Raw genomic sequence first — 21,649 nt, 5'->3', positions numbered from 1 at the left:
CTGGAGGAGAACTGAGGCTAATGCCTTACCAGAAGCCTTTGCATGGGGGTAAAACCAAGGCACTGAGCACAAATTCTTGCAGATTAATTTCAGCTCTGGAAGACAGGATGTTTGTCTAAAGCATTGGCAGTGAAAGACAGGGTTGTTCTTGGCACCAATCACAATCACTGTTTTAGTCCCTCTGCTATATAGTTACAGGAAAAGAATGCATTTGATTTCTCTGGAGCTGACAGAATACAGAAACCTTAATGTAAAAAAATAATGTAGACCAGTTAGTGACTAAATGGGAATATAAATATTAACCCTTTCCTGGATACGTCCACTACTCATCTATTTAGTTCCTGGCTAACCAGTCTTATTCTTAATCAGGTCAACAGTTTGCTTACTTATGTTCAAGTAAACATTTTAGTCAATAAATTAAAATACGCAATGCAATTTGAATTGAAAGATCATCAACTATAATGCTGGAAAAAACCTCTGTTTTAATCTTCGTACTTGATCAATTGCACCTTACAAAATACAAAAAGCCACCAAAAAGAGTGATTGCGAGCCATATTCAGAGAAGACAAAACATGCTACAGATAATTATTTCAGAGCAAAAAGATTATACTAACAGCTCAGGAAGTACTGAATATTGATCTGTGTGGAGCTGCAAATTCCAATTGTTTTTATTAAACACAGCAGTTTAAAAGTAAGAACTGTATTAAGGAAATAGCCAACTTTTTCTGACTGTCTTCATGCAATCTTCTCCACAGACTTCAAAACACTTCCGAGACTGCTAAATCAACAGTTGGCTGTACCATGAGGGAATTTTCAGGTTCAGTAGTTCTGAAGTTATGAACTTCATGTTCCACCTAACATTTTTAATAAAAAGATTTTGACTTTATAGGCATAGCAGTTATGGGTAACAGGAGAAAACCACTTCACCTGGGATAAACTCTTGTGGTGGACGCTTCAGAACACCAAGTAGTCACCAGCCCATACTATCCATTTTTAACATAAGTAAATATACTTACATAAAATAATCAGTGGGGAAATATAATCAGATCTGATATATAAGGCTTCCATTATCCAAACTAAGAATGGATAAATCCAATATATTAGTATTTATCCTAAGCAATGCTAGAAAGAGCTGATCAGTGGAAAGCTTGGTACATATATTGTTAGGAGATGCTTGGGGATGAAAGACCAGCTCTCATAAATGCTTGGAACAAAAGGGAAAGGGAAAAAAATAAACAAAATAACTTGTAAAAAATGTTAAGGTCAAAAGGGATGGAAGCATGTAAAAACAAAACAAAACAAAAACAAACAAAAAAGCATAGTTTAGTCTTAAAGTCTTCAGACATTACTGGGCAAGCACAGAAAATTAACTTCCCTAGAGTCTCTGAAGTTGTGGCTAGATGTTATCAACACATAGTAAAATGATGCTACACTGAAAACAAGGACAGCAAATACCAAGCAGCTGACATAGACTACATTCTGCCCAGAAGTATCGGAACTACCAGCTACTGAAGAAATGAATGCTGTTGTGTCTCAGTACCAGGTCCTCCAAAGCAGAATAAGTTCAGAGGTGCATCTGTCCCTATGACCATCCTGATGAGAGCCGTGATGATGCTTCTTAGTTGGAAATACCCCCATGTAGCTTCACCCTGTGCTGCATGCACTTAAGTGACATCTGCATTGTTCTCCACTGAATGATGCTTGGTGCCCAAGGACAGAGTTCACACGTTAACAGTAAAGTAGCTCATGAGCCTGATCCAGTCTGTGCACTTGTCACCTCTGAACTTATTTATCAGACTTCACCGCAGATACTAAGGTCAAACAAAATAGCCATCTGTAACAGACTAGCATCTCAAAGTTTCTGCATGTGGCATCAAATTTTGTGCCACAGAAATGTGTTGTTCCATTAACAGGTACAACTACAACGTGTTTAACTTACACTACTGTGAGTACTGAAAAGCAGGTTCCAGGAATCGTGTCAAATATGGACAGATAAATTGTTAATTGTTATGCAAGGACAACAATTACAGTGCAAGTCAAAAAAAAATCCAAAACTGTAGATTAAAAAAACTAAGTGGAGGGGGATAAATTTAATGATGGTGGATGCCATACTCCTGAGGTAAACATCTTACCAGTTTGGTCTGATTAAGAGCCAAAAATCTGTTCATGAGCTAAACACATTTAGACTGAGAAGGTATCTACAACAATTATCCATTCCTTCACTAGGAATTAGGTAATGAAGATGCAGAAAGTCAAAGGAGAAGGGACAGACAAAACAAGAGTCTAGCCTTCAATTTTTTGTTTTAAACCTTTTCTTACTTTGAAGCTTGTGATGTAGAAAAGGAAAAACTTAGACATGATAAAATGTTCCATTTGAGTTATTTTCTGGACAGTTAGGGAAAACAACACTAGACTATTTGTACACAAACAACTTTGAGGCATTTTGCTTTTAATTTGCATACAATTCCTTAAAGTGAAATCCACATGAAGAAGGGTGAGATACAACAGAGCCCATTTACCATTTCACAAATTAACAGCACAAAGTAAACATTTGTCCTCCCTATTAGCTAACTTCCATTCCTTACACCAACTTGTCACTTACTGCTGCAAGTTTCCATGACAAATAAATGCATGGACTAGTTCTGAACTCCACAGATGTTCACACGTGGACTTCATTGGTACTGCAAATTATAACACCAAGAATAAATTGAAATAGAAAGCCTTGAATGTGCTTATGTTCTCTGAATGTTTCCCAGATTGAGACCCAAATTTCACAGTACAAAAAATACTCCTTGAATTATTCTATTCAGTTACTTAGCTGACTGTGGTTCCCCTGTGGAGCACATAGCTGAGGAGAAAAAGAACAATACTTTCTGTCAAATGAGAGAGAGCAAGCATTAAATCAGGACGCCTCTCTAGGCGTCAAAATAACTATGCTGAAATGGACTTCCCAAGCAACTTTACCTGGAACACAATTTGAGCAGGCTCTTTCCATCTATGAACGGATAAAATTTTCTAGCTATGCAATTTCTGCATAAAATTGAACTTGACCAGTCTTGTGGCTTCTTTCAAACTGGCAAATACCATTTTGACCAAAATATATTACAACATTATTATATATACCTAAGGTAGAATAATGACAAGGTACTAAGGGCAGCATCATCTTTCTTCTTGTTTTAATGAGACTAAATAATAGGATAAAAATAGCCTGAAAGGGGAACAGCAACAAATTTGTCTTGCAGAGCTTTCTCAAAATGACAGGAACATATGAGAGATTGCAAAGAAGCTTGGCTTACCATCATCATCAGAAAATCCCCATCATTTACAGCTGTCTGAATTTAGGTCTTACAACAGTAAAACTGATTTACCTTTCCACCTAAAACTTTACATGAAGGCTTTTTATGTGTGTAGGAATTCTTAACATTGAGTTTCCGTGACACTACACCACTCACTGAATTCACTGTGTAAAAGCTGAGTGGAAAAAAAACACAATTGTGCTGAATTGTATATTACAGAACTCAGAATTGCATCTCTCACAGTAAGGGTTGTGTATGCACAAAAGCTCACACATCACAGCACATCTGTCAATAACCAATGATTCTATCTGGGATTTCCTTTTTTCCCCTCTCATCAGTATGGATTCTCCCAACAATTCTATTGTCTGAAATATTTCAGTACCAGAGAAGAGACTAACAACAACAAAAAAATCTTTGTACACATTAATATTTATTTTGTAATCATTTTTCCTATATATTTAACACTAGTGTGACAAAATTCCTGTTAATTATATGTCATGCAAGTAACTTAAATGAGTTAGCACTATCTAAACTGGTAAACCTACCACTAGGGGTTACTTCTGAGTCTACAAGACAAGTATTTCCGCAACAATGTTGACTAGATGAGTCTGCATATAACATAATAGGCTCAGTTGGAGGTACTTTACAGGTATCTAAATGACAGCACAGCCTTCAGAAGCACTGTAGTGGCATCATCCTTTGACCTAAGTAGACTTGACATTATTAAGAGGGCTTGAGTGGAGGTGTAGGTACGTTGGAAATTGCTGTTAAGAGGGATGGTGTTTCTGCAGTTAATCAGTTTAGCTTTTGCCAGTTCAAGTTGCTGTGGTTCATGTTCCTTCTCTGACAAGATAAAAGGTAGAGTTTTTACTCACTCTACCCATGTTGCTATTTTTTAGGTCACAACAGAGATATTGAGAACATACAGCACCTTTCTGCAGCTGAAGACCAAGACTGCTGCTCAGACTGCTGCTATTCTTTCTCTGCAATTCTTTGGTGAGTACATTTTCATCAATACCAAGTATGAAAATAAACTCCCTAGAGTCCAGATCTTTATTATTTACATTACAGGAGAGGTCTACTTGTAAATCACTTATTTTTTTCTCCTACGACACCCACAGGTTTCAAAACAAAATAATTACAAGTGAAATTATTAAAAGAATATCAAGAGTTGTGATAGTCTTTTGTTGTACTGGGTATTTCCCTTTTTAACTAACATACATTCTAACAGAAACCCCACAGTACAAACCAGATAATTTCAATTACAAAACAGAACACAAACTATTCAGTCCAATGTGAGAGCATGTGTATGTGTGTATAATACTGTAAAAGTAGTCACACATTAGAGGTATATAATTCGAACAGCATTTTCCTTCATGAACCTGCTATGATTGAGGCAGTGACAAGGTTTCCATTTCTTTGTTTTCTGCGCTCTCTAAAGAATGGCTATTGCCACATTTTGTGAACCATAATACTGTGCAAGCAGAAGCTTGTTGGTATCAGGTAAGGAGTAAAAACACTAGTGCAAACAGGTGCAGAAATAATTCCTCCAGTTTTGGGATGAACCAGCTATATAACACTGAAAGAGACCAGGCATCTTCTTCAAACCCACATACGTGCATCTTTCCCACTCAAGACATACCTTTTTCTGACTGGATCTTCTCATTACAAGGGTAGGGGGGAGAACCACCAACTCATGTGATATTTATCACATGCATGATTTCTTGACTGTTTTCCTATTAATACTATGAATGTCTTATAACAAGTTTTTATAACAAGTCAAGGAACAATAATTATGTCAAGCATCAGGAAAGTGACAATAATACTGATTTAGAATCTTCAATAAGAAGTAGAACATTTTGTCCTGAGATGCAAGTCCAGGAAGGAACAGGAATGAACTTAATACTGTACCATTATTTGATCATCATGCACCTCAGCTGATCAGATGACAAAGAACAAGTGTTTATTGCCCTCTGCTCATCCAAAGATATGATAAGCAGTTTATTTAGATAAGTGCTTGGCATACCAGAATGTTGTCAGACCAGTTCTCACTGTACTGTCCCCCTTTAGCTTATTTCTTTAAAAGAAGAAAAAAAAAAAAAGAAAAAGGAAAGAAGAACATTTCAGCAGCTTAACCCTCATCTTCTCTCAGCTCTGTGGGTAGAAATTTGTATTGCTGTTGGCGGATCTGAGCTAGTTTTTTTCTTGCCTCTTCCAGCTCTCTTTCCTTCTTCAGCATTTCTTCTTGGGCTGCAATGATCTAGAAAAAAAACAGCATGAATTAGGATATGCAAGGAATACTGTCTGTGAAGCCATCTTTCTTTTTCTATGGCACCAGTCACAGAAAGAGCTCCCAGCATTATCCACAGAAGTTTCAATGACTTCAGTTCAGCAGGAATTGCTCAAATGTTTCCCAGATTCCATCAAGAACAGTACTTTATTCCCACTTGTTACATATAGAGGATTTTTTAAAAAAGGTATCTTCTATCATAGTTTTACCGTACATGCATGTTGGACTTTAGAATGCTGTGCTCCTCCAATATTCACTGTCCAATTAGCAAAAATTAGACAAACACCATGTCTTAACATATTGTTTGTGTGACAGTAGAATTGCATATTCATTGCTGCATGGAACCAAAGTATTTTCCTGCATCTTGTAATGCCAAAGGAGACATGACAGTGCTACAGAAATTGACAAGTTACAGTATGTTAAATGGTAACCTCAGTTGATGCTGTTTCTTCTTATTCATAACACTGAATCCAGAATTTGGTATAACATCAGAGCCTTGAAATCTTTGTTATTATTTCACCATATTTAATAAGGTCGGTGTAATGAAGTGTCATCAGTTCTTATCTCTCACACTTTGATGATATTCACATAAACTGGTGTTCCATTAAGACTTGGGGATATTTAAAGTGCATAATATAAGTTTGAAAAGAACCATTAATTTAATCAGGACAAAAATTGACCAGATATTGGACAACTGTAACTGCTCTTATGGTAACCACTCAATGGTAGAAGTGTAGTCATGCTAGAGGATTTCATGTTGCTGTTATGTCAGCGGTTACCTAACTGAGGCAAGTGATTTATCCTACATCTATATGTAGCTTTGTCCAGTCAGAAATAAAACGTGAACATTTAATGCTATGCTACATTTCCATGGCAGTTTTTCTCCATGTTAGTTATTGGTGATCGTACCAACCTGAGCAATTCCACCCACAAACTTTGTTTTGACTACAACGTCGTCATCCTCTGCTTTTCCAAATGCTGCTTTTTGAGCCGCCCTGACAAGATTGTCTGATGCTCGCTTGACAGCATTTCCTGCAGCCTTGGGAAAAGACAGAAGAAATTCAGTAATAACAAAAATGCGTAATTGTAGCATTGATTCTTCTGAGCACCAAAACTAAAGCATTTTTGCTTACCTTCACAGGAAGGCATCCTTTTTTTGTTTGTTTCCAGTGAAAAGAAAAGTAATCCTTCCAAAAATCTAAGCTTTGATCAAAATCAATCTCTTCTACTAGAGCTAAAAGGTGGAGCTGGCACCTTGTTTTGGAGCACTCAGGTCTCGAAGACCATTGACTAGGAAATACCCTGTGCAGACAGCTGACTAGCATAGTGCTCGGCATCAGATGATCTGGCATTGAATTTGCTCTAATGTACTAAGAACAGGTGAAAAATCATGGAAAGCTGATTCTAAAAGAGTAGCCCATGTTTTAAGGGGTACTGCACATGGAGGTGTAAATGAGATTTTTGATATATCACTGGCAGTTCTTAAAATTTGTCCCAGATAAGGCATGTGTCTGATATTTTCTCTTACAACTTGGTTGATGCACCAAAGATTTGACCTATGCCTCCTTCTTGGCTCTTACTGGAATCCTCCTCCTTCCCACCTCTCTATCTAATCATCAATGTCAGAACAAAGGCAAGAAAAGAAATTCTGGGCTGCTGTGGACTTAGAGCCAAGATGTGTCATTGCTCACTCATTCTGAGAGACTCACTTATCTATAAGTGAGACTTATCTATACATGTGCTACTCAGTTATACATACAAATACTGAAATACATTTGGGGACCCACCTTTCAAGTGCTTTAGCAAAGAAACAACTTTATGAAATGGGACAGAACACGAAAGATATTTCTACCTCCTGTGCAAGAGAAACACCTGTGAAGAATTTAGTTAAGATACCAGAAGGAACATCTTATTAAATCGACATGACTTTATCAATACTCAGACTTGCTTCTGCAATCCTGTACAGCATTACTTTGTACCAAATACTCTCAAGAGTAATTGAATACTTCATGGAGGGAAGGATGTGAATGATTAAATCTCCTATTCCCTTACTCGAACCCCTGGACTGGGAAGATGTTTATCCTGCAAACCAAATTTTACACCTTTGAGCTACAGGAGTGGATTTGCATGTCACTGATATATATATTCCTGCTGCATGGAATGATGTTATAGCAGAAGGAGGTTGGGACAGACGTAGGTAAAGCTTAATCTATTGACCAACAAGACTCTAAAAATTTACATAGGGTTAATGAACTTTTGATCTGATACAGTAGTGTAACATCTCATGCTAAGTCCTGCTCATACAGCAGATCTGTCAACAACATCAACACACAACATTAATGTTATCACAGAATGCAGAGAAAAGGCAGATACTTGCAATGTTGTGACAGGAAGAAAGAGAGAATAGGAAGACCATTCTCTGTTCCATGGCTCCCAATGTCCCCGGGGTGTTATGTGCTGAGAACACTTGTTCCCACAGAGGCCACTGGCCAAGACAGCCTGCACTGACGTGCTGGAGGCACGCAGGCAGCAGGAAGAGAAGCCACATGGACCAGCTCTTACACCTCCTCTGTCCTATTCCACATCTCAAATATCACCTCCCTTTCAACTCAACTCTTTTTCCACCTGAAATGACCCAAAAAACAAGTCATTTGAAATTTGCTTTGCCTAGTCTGGACCTGATCCAAAGCAAATTGAAACATTTCCACTTATTTCCTTAAGTTTTGGAAAAGACTCCCTAACAGTGCATTCCAAGCCAGCATTCATGGGAAATGCAGTTCAAATGCCTTCTCCCAAAGCTTGCAGCTGTTTGTAGGGCTAGAAAAGAGAAAAATAATATACTCAAACTCCTGTACCTAAACTACTGATTAAAGCTATATAAAATCATTTGTGCTGGGGGCAAAGCCAGCTGAAAAAAACATAGTAAATTTGGCAAAAACTCACTGTTTTTGCTATGATAAAGGACATTGCTTCCAAGCGCAAACTGCTTTTCCCTTCATCATTCATTTTGGGACTAATGTAAAGCTTAGTAAAGTGGCAAAGTTCACTTTCAACCCATGCTTAGACTTGTCTCCTTTTCACATTCCCTTCCAACTTTTCACATTCCATGGCTATTTAATAATATTTGCCTACAGTGACTGAGTACCCTGAATTTCCTGGCAGAGCTGAGAAAACACAGCCTCTAGTACATGATTTTGTTCCTGTTTCTATTCTTTGTTCTGCATTTAAAATTAATTGAAACCCATTTTGGCATTTGGATATGATAGTAAAGGTTGAGTTGGAAGTATCTTCCAGTTACTGATACCTCCCCCACAGACCCATGACAAAGCCAGTCCATATGAATCCACATTAAAGCACTAAAACCATCTCATCCCTAGGGATAACTTTAACATGCCACTGCTTTCTGTGGAAACAAACACATTTCATACCCTCATACATTTATTTTTTCTTCCTAAATACTTAACCCATTTTTCTATGTTGAAAAAATGACAGTATCAGTTCCTCTTGCTCAGACAGCTACTCAGTCATGTATTTCTGCTAGACTTGATTCTACCTATCCATATGCCAGTTGTTACATTGGACAGCTTACATATAAGCATCCATTAGCAGTATCTGGTTGACGTAGCACTGCTGTGGGTTTTCAGTAATGAAGAAAACAAGTACCTGTAGCCTCCTCATGGCTTCAGAGTCATGATCAGCCTTTACTTTGCAAGCCACAAGAAGTTGTGCTGTAGAAGCTGCAACTTGTTTCGCAGATGAGATGAGCTTCTCCTCACTAGCGTGGCCTTGTACTGAGGCATTAGCTGCTTCACAGAGATTGCTGGTTGCAGCTGCCACCATTCGGGCCTAGGAGTCAGTAAAGAAAATCAGTGTGTTCTCACAGGATATTATTTCTGCAGAGAAAGTGCTAGTTTGCCTGATATGTTAAAGGACCAACAAAAAAAGAGAAGTAGTTACTCACAGCGGAAATAAGTCCCTGAGACCACTGTCCATCATCAGCTGCATTTGCAGGGATTGCTCCAACCTGAAAAAACAGTTCAGAGATGGCTTACAGTGCAACTGAAAATACAGCTGTTTTGTCTTTGATTTAAATAAGCAGTGATCAGTGAAAAAGGACAACACCTGCAGCTGTAACTGAGCACAACACATAGATATAGGAGCACAAAATCCACTTGAAAGTTAGTTATCACTAAGTGTGCTTCCAGCACACATCTGCCTGCTCTGGTGGTGTCCAACTTGCTATGCTGCTTCAATTGCCCCACCCTTGAAACACGTTTAGAAATCCCCACAGTAATACCTGCAGCCGAGACTTTAGCCTAAGCAACACTAAGCAGTAGATCATTAACTCCAGGCCTTTAAAACAAGTTGTTTCTGTCTCCACAACACATTTGGATTTACATGATTTCTGAATTTGTTCTGATTCTGGCATTGTGAAAAGGTACAAAACAGAAAGTTCCCCAGGGATGTCCCCTAACTGCCTTCGCCTCTAGTAATAGCATTTGAGGAAAGCATCCCATTTTTCTGCATGAATCACTGCTGCTGCTGAATCCATAGCTTCAGTAACAACCAAGAAACAGTTTTTTCCCCATTTCAAATGTAAAACTAGGAAATAAAAGCTTATAGTTGGTCACCAACTCCCAGTTTGCTTGAGTTTGGGAGTTCTGGGGATAATAGCTGTAAGATGTGAAATGTAAACATGGTCCAGAACCTGGCTATGTTTTAAAAGAAATGGAAACAGGGATTTGTGTATAATGAGGATCCCAAGGATCAGAACTGAATCCTTATGCATGGCATCAAAATAAACAGGATATGGTGACACTATTGTAACATTATGAGAGACTTCAGTTATACAACAGAATACGCTAGAGTTCCTGAATTCGTAAGGTTTCAAAGTTTTCTTGCCTAAGCATTCCCAGAAAAGTCATTTGAAGTAGTCCATAAATAAAGGAGTATAGACATTGGTGTCCAGAGTGTGTGTGTATGAAAGATAGAGAGAATATACAGGCAGGTGTGGTAAAAGAACATAGATCAGATCCAACTTCCAGACTTCATCTGTTCTGCAGAAATTGCTATAAAAAAGAATTAATTTCAAGTAAAATTTCTTTAACAAACTCTTCAACTGCAATACTGTGCCAGTTTGCCCTTTAAGTTACTTTTACAGCTTTTCCCATGTAATATGGGAAATTTAAGTGGGACAAGCATGTGCCTGGTTCACATATATTCATGCAGTTGTCTTAGTATTTCCCACTGCCTCCAAACCAATTAAAAGGTCAGTGAGAAATCTAAGCCAGTAGTCATTACTCTTCAGTACTGAAGAGATGGATGTGGAGCAGATCAAACTTGTCCTTCCTTCCTACGTACCAGGATCCACATCACATGCCTCACTCAGAAAGTTTTTTGCAAAAGCAAAACACTTCCTCCAGTATCAACAACTAAATCCTCCCAGCAGGCAGGTTGGAGCCATTCAGTATGGGCAAGAATTGTGTCAATCATTTTAGGAGCCAGCTTCCCATATTTCTGACTAATCTGGAGGTACAGGTGCATGCATGTGTCTGAGGATAACCTGAAGTGACAATTATCTAAGGACTAGTAATGAGTAAAGACAGAAAGTAGAGAAGGAGAAAGGGTTTTCACTTCTTTGTATCAGAAATATCTTAGGCCTTATTTGTGTACCATGAGAGAAACTTGCATAAACAATTCTGAAGGTTTTTTTTCATTACATTTTCATTTTGGCTGGGATTAATTTCTTTCCTTAAAGATCCCTGCATTGTCTGCTGGCTCAAGAGAAGAGATCCAAGCAGGCAAGCAATTAGCAGTAAAAGCCATTCAATGGAAAAAACTTGATGATCTTACAGCAAGTAACCATAGAATAATGAAAGATAAAGCAAAACGGCTAAATTCAGTAAAGCAGGCTGAACAAATCTGCTGTTATGGCACTATATTTGACAGGTGTGCTTCTATTAGAATAGCAGACTATGGCTTTCCTTGAATAGGCACATTAAGTTGGTTTTTAGCTATTTTCTGAGCTTGGATAGAAACTATGCAAGTGACATTAGCCTCAGTCTGAAAGATTCAAATGGAAACATTTGAGAGAACAGAGAATCCGTAAGTACCAGACAGATATGCAGGGCTCACACCCGTACACAATGTGTAACTCTATAGTGGTGGTGGTGAGCAAAGTAAAGCAAGCTGTATATATGAAATGAAACTAAAAACAGGTCTTATCACATAAAAGCAGACTGCACAGTAGTCTAAATGAAGCAGTAAGGTAGGTCAAAACTGTCACTGGGGGGACTGTTTCCACAGTCAATTTCAATAAGAATTAATAGCTTTTGTGTGTTACCGAAAAGTTCAAAACCTACAGCTTATAGAGGGTCTTTTCAAACAATTGCATTGCTATTGTTCCAAAATAAGTGTGTTGTACTCCTGCTGGAACTAAAGCAAAAAGTTCCACAGGAATCACAGTTTAAGTAGACAAACTCTTTTGTAACAGGATCCATGATGCAGTCTGCTCAGAATAAAGATTTAAAGTTTTAGATGAAATTCGAAACCATAACTATACAACAACAATGATCCTATAAACAAATTGTTCTCACAAGCAACATACCCATTCAAATTTTACATTTCAAATTATATTAACAGGAAAAAAAAGAGTAATGAATATGAAATGGATTACAAAGAGTTCAGTTCTAACAAGACCAAAAGGATAATGGCACATTATTAGCACTGTTTCATTGGTATTTACAAGCATGTCCACTTAAATGTACCCAATTTGCATGCAGGCCTGTGTCCCCATTGGACAAAACACTGAGGGCACAACTAGTGAGGCTCTTTGCTATTCCTGTCCACAACGGTATTGTATACTGTGACATTTGGGTTCGGACCCCCAGGCTGTGACAAAGGGACTCTACATTACTAGCTTGAATCACATCTCTTCATGAAATGAAAAAAAAACCCACAACCTCTCTGCAACTGAAACCTTTGAAGCAGCCAACTACTTGATTACAGTTGCTAGACTTAAATTAGAAGCACTATTTTAAACAGATCCAGGCCTGGGCCATGTATTCTGGATGAGGAATGAAAAGATTTACTTTTTCACTAGTCCATTCCCAAGCTTCTTTTGTACTCTTTTAACACAGAACAGTTAAGAGACTAGATTCAGTTTCAATGCTTCCCCTCAACACTGTTGCTACTTTTCCTGTTTACCCACCTTTCCCTGTGCCACCAGTTCTCTCTGTGCTGCTGAAGCTGACTTCACAAGGGCACTGGTAGCAGCGGCAATGGATTTAGCTGCTTCCAGGATCTGTTCTTCAAAATCCAGAGTCTCATCAGCTTGCTATAACCAAGAAAGAACAATGCCACACATTATTCACCAGAAAGCAGTTGCATTTTGAAGATCAACGACACATGTAAGCCGGGACAAGAAGATTTTGAATCCAACGAGTACATTAAAAAAGAGGTGCAACGTTGTTTTTTTGCAAAGGAGTTTCAGCTAAAAATCAACGTAAGTGAACTTAGATATTAAAACACTCTTGTGGCTGATCACATGTGAAATTGAGTATCACATGAGGTATTTCAAGAACTGCCTTAAACTTTCTAATACATTACACTCCACCAGGGATACTCAAAACTACATTCAGAAACTACAAGACTGAAAAGAAATTCTTGCCTTTACATATCAAATTCATCTCCGTAGTGCTATAATACTGGCTTCCAGAATCACTAAATGAGATGGGATGGTTTTCTAAATACTTAAGGCATTAAAAAAGGAACAATGGTAGCCATATAGCATCCCATTCACCTGTACCAAGAAGTGTAATAGAAACTAAGCAAACACAGATTTAGCATCTTTTGGTAAGAGCTGTCATTACATAGAGAGCAGCACTGTGCAGTAGTCCCGTTTAGTCACCTGGGAGATACAAAGGTCCAAAGGTTTGTCTGGAACAATTCAATCACCCAGACATATCTTTCAACAGGCATGTGCGAATACACAGATCAACTGTTCCTAATGAGGTTTCCTGCTATTTAAAAGGCAAATCTCTACCATAAAAAAAATTAAAAAACTTTCCTTGACTTGCTAATCATTTAGACATGCACTAAAAATGGTTATTCATTTAAGCATCTTACTAGTTTCCTGAATGGTTAACAAAACACACAGATAAATGGTTATGACTGGTTGTTTTATATATATATATATGTATACACACACAAAATAAACCAATACAATTTCTTTTGATTGTGATTAAATCACAAACCTACCAGAATCCAACACAGTATGACCAGTAGGACTAGTGGATACAAAACCACAACAGACCACTTTGTGAGAGATGAAGCTTTTGAAATACAGGTTTTGTCCAACTTATGCAACCATCACATTCTTGTGTCAAATAACTAGGAACACAAGCTATGTGAACTTAGAGTTAAGCCTTTCAGATCAAATGCTCAGTTTTTTTAAGTGCATCCATCTAAATTTAACACAGGTTTTGTTCTGCTGTTACTATCTGATGTAATATTAGTCAATCATTAAATAATAAATAGGTAGTGACAATTACTTATTAAATTGCACATCAAGAAGTAACTCAATCCTACAACATTTCATGTAACTGCCACCATATAAAACTAAAACCAAGTCCAGAAGGTGAAACTGCATTGTCCACGGAGAGCAGAAAAACTTAATGATCTGAAAAATAAAAACTGATGTGCAGATGAAGTTGTTTGGCACCTATAAGTCTTTCTTAACCATTAGGAAGAGTCACCTAATGCAAAGAAAAATATTTGTCTTGTGTTGCTGTTGGGCTAATGCCATCAACTGAAGTGTATGTCCTTGTAATAGAAATATGATATGTCTTCGTAAAGTGAGTAACTCATTTTGTACCTGTATTTTTGACTATGCTTGCAATGTAACATCGCAACCAGTTTTATATCTAAACGGTAATTACACTGAGTTTCTCAAACTTCCAAATCCTACATTTCCTGTCATCTCACAACTCCTTTGATTTATGGGGAAAAATAATAATTTATTGACAGTAGATCCCCTTTGTGAAGAAATAATTTTTGAACTGGCCTTACACAGCACTCAAACTATAGAAATTCTGTCGAGTTTTCATCTACTCTAACAGCTTGTTTTCTAGTAATTCCCTGTAGTTTTCCTTCAGCATTCTCAGGTATTACATCTAAGGGCTGGATGCTTATGTCTGAAATGGAGTAGACACAATGCCTAATCAGCACTGTGGGTATGTTTACCTGCCTGTACCCACCTAAAAGCATTCCTTAGCAATAAGGACATGCTGAAGTCAAAAGACTGAGCACAGAAGAAAGCCCTACAAGAGTAGTTATTGTCCTCATTCCCGTTATTGAAGACTGTGTCATGGTAGGTTCACTCATCAACAGTGCTCTCAAAACTTGGATCTGTTCACAGCCTTCATGAACAAAGTTAGCAACAATGGTGTGATATTTGGCAGAAAATTTCACATTGTAAGATTTTAGTTACTTCAGAGGGCTATTTATATATTTATTTTAAAAAGCAAATCTGAGACAAGTGATTAGCTTCTCCTTCCTCAATTTGCCACCATGAAGACCAGCACCACTTTCTCCATAACCTTAAACTAATAAGCTACTAATTACTGTCTATGTATGGGAAAGGTCAGTTGGAAGACAAGGTCACCAGAACAGAAAAGCCAAAATTATTAGGCTAGCTACACATTCTGTAATATAAAATATCCTGAAGAAGTTGATTGTGCCATTGATAAAAAAAATCCTTGTTTTTGTACTGTCTTTTAGCCAGTTTTCTATAGAATCTCCATTATGAGGGGTACCATAAAGTCATGATTAATAGGAGAACAAATAAACCCCCAGTGAGATTGCTAAACATTAGAAAGAATTACAAAAGACAAACCATTTTCTTTTGAAGCAGCTCTCATCTTCTATTTCATAAAGAGAAAACCAATATGGGTAATGTTAGTGCACTGAGCATGGAAAACACAACCATTTCAGTGAAATCAATTCTTGGCATAGCTGCTGCTTGCTATCATAAGAAGACCTACACAACTTACAAGTCCCTCCATGAGCACATCTACTTATAGAGGAACATTTCATGTATATATTTAAAGTTGGATTAGATTAGGAGTCTGCAGGAGGTCTTCTAAACCTGCTTGAGAGCGAATGTACTCCTTCATATTGCATTCTACTATGTTAAAACCCCCGGAGACAGGGCAGGACACTGTAGGAATATGTTTGATATATAGTTGGATTAAATAACAACCTAATATATCAAACATATCACACAGAGTCCTGCAGAAAAAGACATCCAGATTTGATTCATCTTGGGGAAAAAAGGACAAACTGCTGAAAGCTAACAGCAGGGAACTCTTATTGACTGCTACAGACAATTGTGTTTGAAGGCACGGGCCTGCAAAGAAGCATGAAGAACATACCAACAGAATAGTGCAGGTACAGCAATGCTCTCTGTTGCTGTACTTCATCTATAGCACCATTTTCCTTAAAGTGTTCTTTCCAATGTTACTGAAACATGTCGTTTTTATTAGCTAAAGTGATTTTATTGTTCAAAAACAAATTTGGGAGGTTGTTATTTTACAGCCAGTGGCATATTTAGAGAACAAGGGTTAACAGGTGACTGCACTGCAAGACACAACTGCCCAGAGAAGGAAAACAAAAAAATTCCAAGCTCTGAAAAAAAAAAAAAAAAAAAAAAAAAAAGAAGTAACTGTATTTAAAGGAAATATGACAGACAAAACTTGTTTAATAAAAAATAAAGATCTCATTGCTTCACAGATGATTCCCCGCCTTGAACACTGTAATGAAAATACTGATCAGGTTTCCAGTTTTCGTGTTATGGGGAGGAGTAGCAAAGCCTATTTAGGAGAGTCCTCAAAGCACTTGCAAGATACAAGCTCAGAAGACAGATATTAACAGGATATCACTTGGGCAATGAACTAGCAGCAGTCTAAACATCTTAGGATATTTATATATTCACCTGCAGCCAAACTACCAGGCTTCAAAGCTAACAGAACATGCACACGCCATACAATAAAATCTGGGCAGCAGTTAGCAGGGCTGTGTCTTACTAGAGACTGTTCTTCTAAAGAAAGAATGATTCTCCAGTAGCAGAAAGTGAAAAAGCATCATACTATTGTTCTTAGACTAAGACATCATGAGGATAGGATGACTGCAAAAATAGGAAGAGAAAACAAGCAAAATGGAAGAATTAAAAAGTAGAAAAGGACCAAAAAATTTCAGATGGAACAAATGAGAAACAACCCTACCTTCAACAACTGATTTTTTTCTTTAGAGATAACAGACCAACTGGAAAACAAAGATGAAAATTTCAAGTCTAAAAGAGGCTCACCCAGAAATAGAGAATCAGTCACTAATTAATAAGGACTAAGATGGTGGTTTCTTGCAGGCAAACTATTCTAAAATTACCAGAGAATTTATCTGTAGGCTCACTTAATGATGATTACTATGAACTGAAGCAAGATACTGGTGTAGCTGGACCAGCAGTCTGTTCCATTGTAGAAAATCACTACTACTGGTGCATTTCATTGACTAAGCATAAGAAAAATCAACTGTATCAACCCTGTTACCTAGCCAAGGCATTCACTCTGCAACACCACGTATGCTGTCAAAGACTTGAGCATCAGACAGTCAGAGCCTGTTAAATGCAGGGAATCCTACTCTGGGAAGATACTAGAGAACACCGGTTTTGTCCAAACTAACTCTTCAAGAGAAAAAACGGTATTTGAACCACTCTGCCATCTTCCCTGTACCGTTGATGTGCATTACAATCCGTACTGTGAAAGTGATTAAACATCTAAAAAGAAAACATTGTAAGGGCTGTTTAATTCCCAAATTAAACAAAGAGTTGAATATGAATTTTACTTTCAGAAAATGACACATAAGCAGACCAATAAATCACACACAGACTGGACACTCAGATTAACATGTTAAATGAGGAGCAGGTGTGGGATCTGTATTCACTAGAAAATTACAATGACCCTGGAGTGGCTTCGATGTTGGAAGGAAACTGCTCCACAGTTACTAGGCAACGCACATATGTTATTGTGCAATGATTGTATAGAAAAGGTGATGGAGGACTCTTCCTCTCCTCCAACTCAGCCTGTGTCCTCTGCTCTGTAGAATCTCATTATAAGGGACCATTTTTTCTTTATAAACAAAATGGATGCACTTGTTAAAAAAAACGCAGTACAAAGAACATTTCTTTTCCATGAGGTAATTTATTCCTGTCACCAAAGGGGGAAAAAAAGTCCTGAAACTGTGAAGTTACCAAGAATTATTTCATCTTATATTCCTGAATGGCAGAATACCACTCTGCACTGAAAACAAGAATCCAACACTGTATGTTCTTGAGGCCCTGCTTTTTGGAAAGACTTTTCATTAGCTTTACTGTTAGCTTTAGTTAGAAAACAATTCTGTACCTACAAAGCAGCTTAAGCAAGGAAAGAGATACATAGTCCTTCCTGAATTCAACTACAAAGCTAAAGTGCTTTGTTTTGAAGAGATACAATTGTAGGCAGCATGGTAATTTGTTCTAAAACCTGACTGTTATTCCACACTAGGCAAAAGGTAGCAATTCTGGGTGATCCAGTCATGCATACAGCCAGAAGTAACAACACTGTCATACATTCGCTCTGTACCACTCATGAAAATAGTTGGCTTTATTTTATACAACATATTCAGACACATTTGAAATGACCTGGCAACATACAGCACTACCTGCTTTCACAGTGAACTGTAATTTATTTTCCTTCAGGAAAATTGAAGAAAAAGGGTCATACCACACATCTGATCTGGTACCAAAGTAGTTACTCTTTTATCATAGAATAAAATATTATGGTTTTTATCTTAGAAAATCCTGAAGGTCTTTTGCATTCTGCTCAATCTTTTCTGTTTTCCTGCTGCTTCCTCCCACTATACTACACACATTCATTCAGATGAGAACAAAGGGTCTTCAAAGGACAGCAAGTAAGAATGACTTTTCACATCAGTAAAGTAAGTATGTTTGGAAACAGAAAGGTACATAATCAACAGTAATGATACTGTGACACTTACAAGCATTTCTAACATTAGGCTTTTCTTCCTTTGCTTGCTCATGACTTGTGCTTGACTTGCTCCCTGAAAAGCATCTTTTCAACCTCTTCCTTCAGGGCTGAGTCCCACCCAGTGCAGCATCTAGTGGCACTGAGACTGATGCAAATGTTTGATTGTTTATACCATTAACATGGATGGTAACAAACACTAAGCCAACATATGGGCTATTTGCATCATCTGCTTTATTCAAAGAAACAATTGGGATAGACACTCACCTTTGGCTTGGCTCTTGGTTTCAGCTGCTCTAACTTCTTTGCTGCAGCCTCAATTGATGCTGCAGCCCCTAGTAGCTCTGTCTCTGCAATGACCGTTGGATCTTCTGGATCCACCCACTCCGTCCCTGAAATTAACAGAGACGAAGACAATAACTTCAGTGCCACTGTGAGCTGCCATTCAAACAGGGTGATTTACAATCATACTTCAAGTGTCAAGTATGGCATGTGCATTGTAAAAAAAACTCATTTTAGTAACATAATGGGATAAAATATTTATGCCAGTGAGAGCAAAATAATAGTAATAATAGAAGTATTCAGCAGGCAAATCTGTTATGAAAGTAACTTAATTAAGAATTGCATAATTAAAGCAGCTTCAAAGAGGAACACCGTCCACACTGGGAACAAAACTAGCTCTCACTCAACTTTCAGTTATCTGGGCTCTTACTAAAGCCTTGATCAAATTGTAAGGTACAGTGAGAAATCTACATTGCTGAAGATGACAAGTTATGGACAACAGATAATTGTACACAGCATGCTTTTCAGAGTCTCTTTTTTTGGCACTCGTTAGAGATGAAGCTAGCACTGAATGAAGAAAGCATGGTTTTCAGCAGTGTGTTTCTAATGGATTTTAGAAAAGGCCAGTAGCAGTTTCTGCAACATATCCAAAGGTCAGGTTTTTTGTTGTTGAGTTTTTGGCATTACTCTTGGCTCAAAGAAATGTTGTAGGTCCACGAAGTGAATACTTGGCTAGAGATCATCTTCAACTTATTAAGTTCACAGTGCATCCTTATTTTCAATTTCATAACATTATTCTCTGGGTGACAAGATTTAGAAACCATCCATGTTTTGAACTGAGGGAAGCAATGAAACAGACAAAAGAAAAATCAGCTTCTGGGGAGAGAAGGAAAAGAAAAAGGAAACTTCTGAGTTCATAAAAGGCAAAGGGAGAAAGTAGCATCACAGATGGAAACAGAAAAGGATGGGAAGCAATGTACACTGACAAAGGAAGACTAAGTTAAAATTAAAAAATAAAGAAAACAATCTCGTTGGACCTTGTTAAACTTAGTGAGACTTGATTAGGAAGTTTATGTAAACTTAATAAAACATCGACTAAAACATTAATAATTATTAAGGATGAAGGGGTAGAAGGATGCTAGCTCTTTGCATCAAGAGTAGTATAACCCATTCCTGATTCAAACACCAAACAAAAGAATCTTGAATGCTTATGGATTCACACCAGCTACAGAATGAGGCACTTTCTGTTATGAATGACCAAATCACAGGAGAATACAAAATGACTTGCACCTATTTATGATGTGCTGGAAAAAAACTGAAGTTCATGGTATTGTAATCCTAGTGAGGTAGATCTCATACACACGTATATATAGAAGACCAAAACATTACCAGAAACAATTTCTCAGCCTAAATGGTGTACAAGACAAAGGATTTCTTTATTAAACCCTAACCTTTCCAGATAAACAGGGAAAAAATAATGGCACTTTTGTTAGAGGCAGCATACAGAAACACAATAAATCCAAACTTTTAAAATTTAGGATTTCCTCTTCCAGAAAAGAGGCATTTTGCAAAGGTGAAAACATTCACAATCTAAATCAGTTAGGAGACAGAATTTTACCATGTATCAATAAAAGATAACTATAAATGTTTTTTTTAAAAAAATATTTCGCATGAAGAAACTTCTGAAGTGAAGAAAAATTGCCAACAGGCAGTAAATAAAAAAGGAATTCGAGAAGGAGAAAGTGTAATTTAATTTTAACGTATATAAATGAAAATCCCAAAATTACTGGAAGTAATTAAGTAAATGTCTCTGAAGATGAGGATAGCAACAAGATTTTTTAAAAAGCATTTAGGGAATACAAAATATCTGATACTGGTTTAGTTTCTTAGTAAATAAAAAGAGAAATTTCAAAACATCCTAAAGACTGCAGAAAAGGCTAGAGTATTCAATTTATTTACCTGGAGAGGAACATTTGTTCCTTGCTACACATGTAGAAAAAAGCAAAGAGTTACTGCTGTCTAAGTGTAAGCTTACTTACATGGAAGTGTCATGACTAAGATCATGATAATGTACACAAGTGAGTGCTGGGAGAGAAATTAAAGGTATTAAATTAGATGGTACCAAGATCCCTAGAACATAGTAAAATGGTATTTGTTAGTTTTTGTTTAAAGTACAAAAATCATGGATCATTGTCTCTAAAAGGCACACCATGCCAGTAACTAGGCTACCCAACTCACCTTTCATTGCTTCTGCTGATTGGATGAGCTCTGTAACAGCACCAGCAACCCGCTTGGAGAAAGCTGACAACTGATGCTTTAGCTCTGGAGTTGGTTTTTGAAGGATCTAGAAAAAAGTACAATTGTCAATGAATCACTAGGAGCAAGGCTTATACTGCAATGGCCGTTGCATACTAGGAAAGAGGCAGGACTGGCCATTTCTACAGGAACTGCCAATGTTGTCTGGAAGTTCGCAATACTAAAACGAGGACAAAATCCTTCAAACCTCAGGCATGTGGGAGTATGTGGGAGGAATAGACAGCTTGGGCACTCCATTCTCAGCTATTACAGTCATTATATTTAGGCATCTTTCTAAACTGTGGGAGAAGAGAATTTGCTAGTGTTATCAACTTGGCTGAACACTAATTTCCTCTCTTAGAAAGGGAGTTGTGCAAACTTGTGCTAGTTGCCTGTCCTGGGAAGAGTCA

The 21,649-nt window shown here is 37.5% G+C and overlaps 1 protein-coding gene across 2 annotated transcripts in view; it reads right to left on the bottom strand.

Annotated features, from left to right (window-relative positions):
* Positions 1–462: 462 nt before the first annotated feature.
* Positions 463–21,649, bottom strand: part of TLN2 (talin 2) — a 170,745-nt gene continuing 149,558 nt past the window's right edge. For both annotated transcript variants that reach the window (XM_035336334.1, XM_035336333.1), the window contains 7 exons: positions 21,183–21,288; positions 18,930–19,054; positions 12,797–12,922; positions 9,548–9,610; positions 9,250–9,432; positions 6,500–6,625; positions 463–5,556 (listed from right to left, as the gene is read on the bottom strand). In XM_035336334.1, coding sequence (XP_035192225.1) covers positions 5,428–5,556; positions 6,500–6,625; positions 9,250–9,432; positions 9,548–9,610; positions 12,797–12,922; positions 18,930–19,054; positions 21,183–21,288 — 858 coding nt within the window. In that variant the 3' untranslated portion in view covers positions 463–5,427. The remainder of the gene's footprint in view (positions 5,557–6,499; positions 6,626–9,249; positions 9,433–9,547; positions 9,611–12,796; positions 12,923–18,929; positions 19,055–21,182; positions 21,289–21,649) is intronic.

Source organism: Oxyura jamaicensis, chromosome 10 (assembly GCF_011077185.1).
Source record: "Oxyura jamaicensis isolate SHBP4307 breed ruddy duck chromosome 10, BPBGC_Ojam_1.0, whole genome shotgun sequence".
NCBI classification, from domain to species: Eukaryota; Metazoa; Chordata; class Aves; order Anseriformes; family Anatidae; genus Oxyura; species Oxyura jamaicensis.
This window is presented reverse-complemented; position numbering and strand designations above follow the sequence as displayed.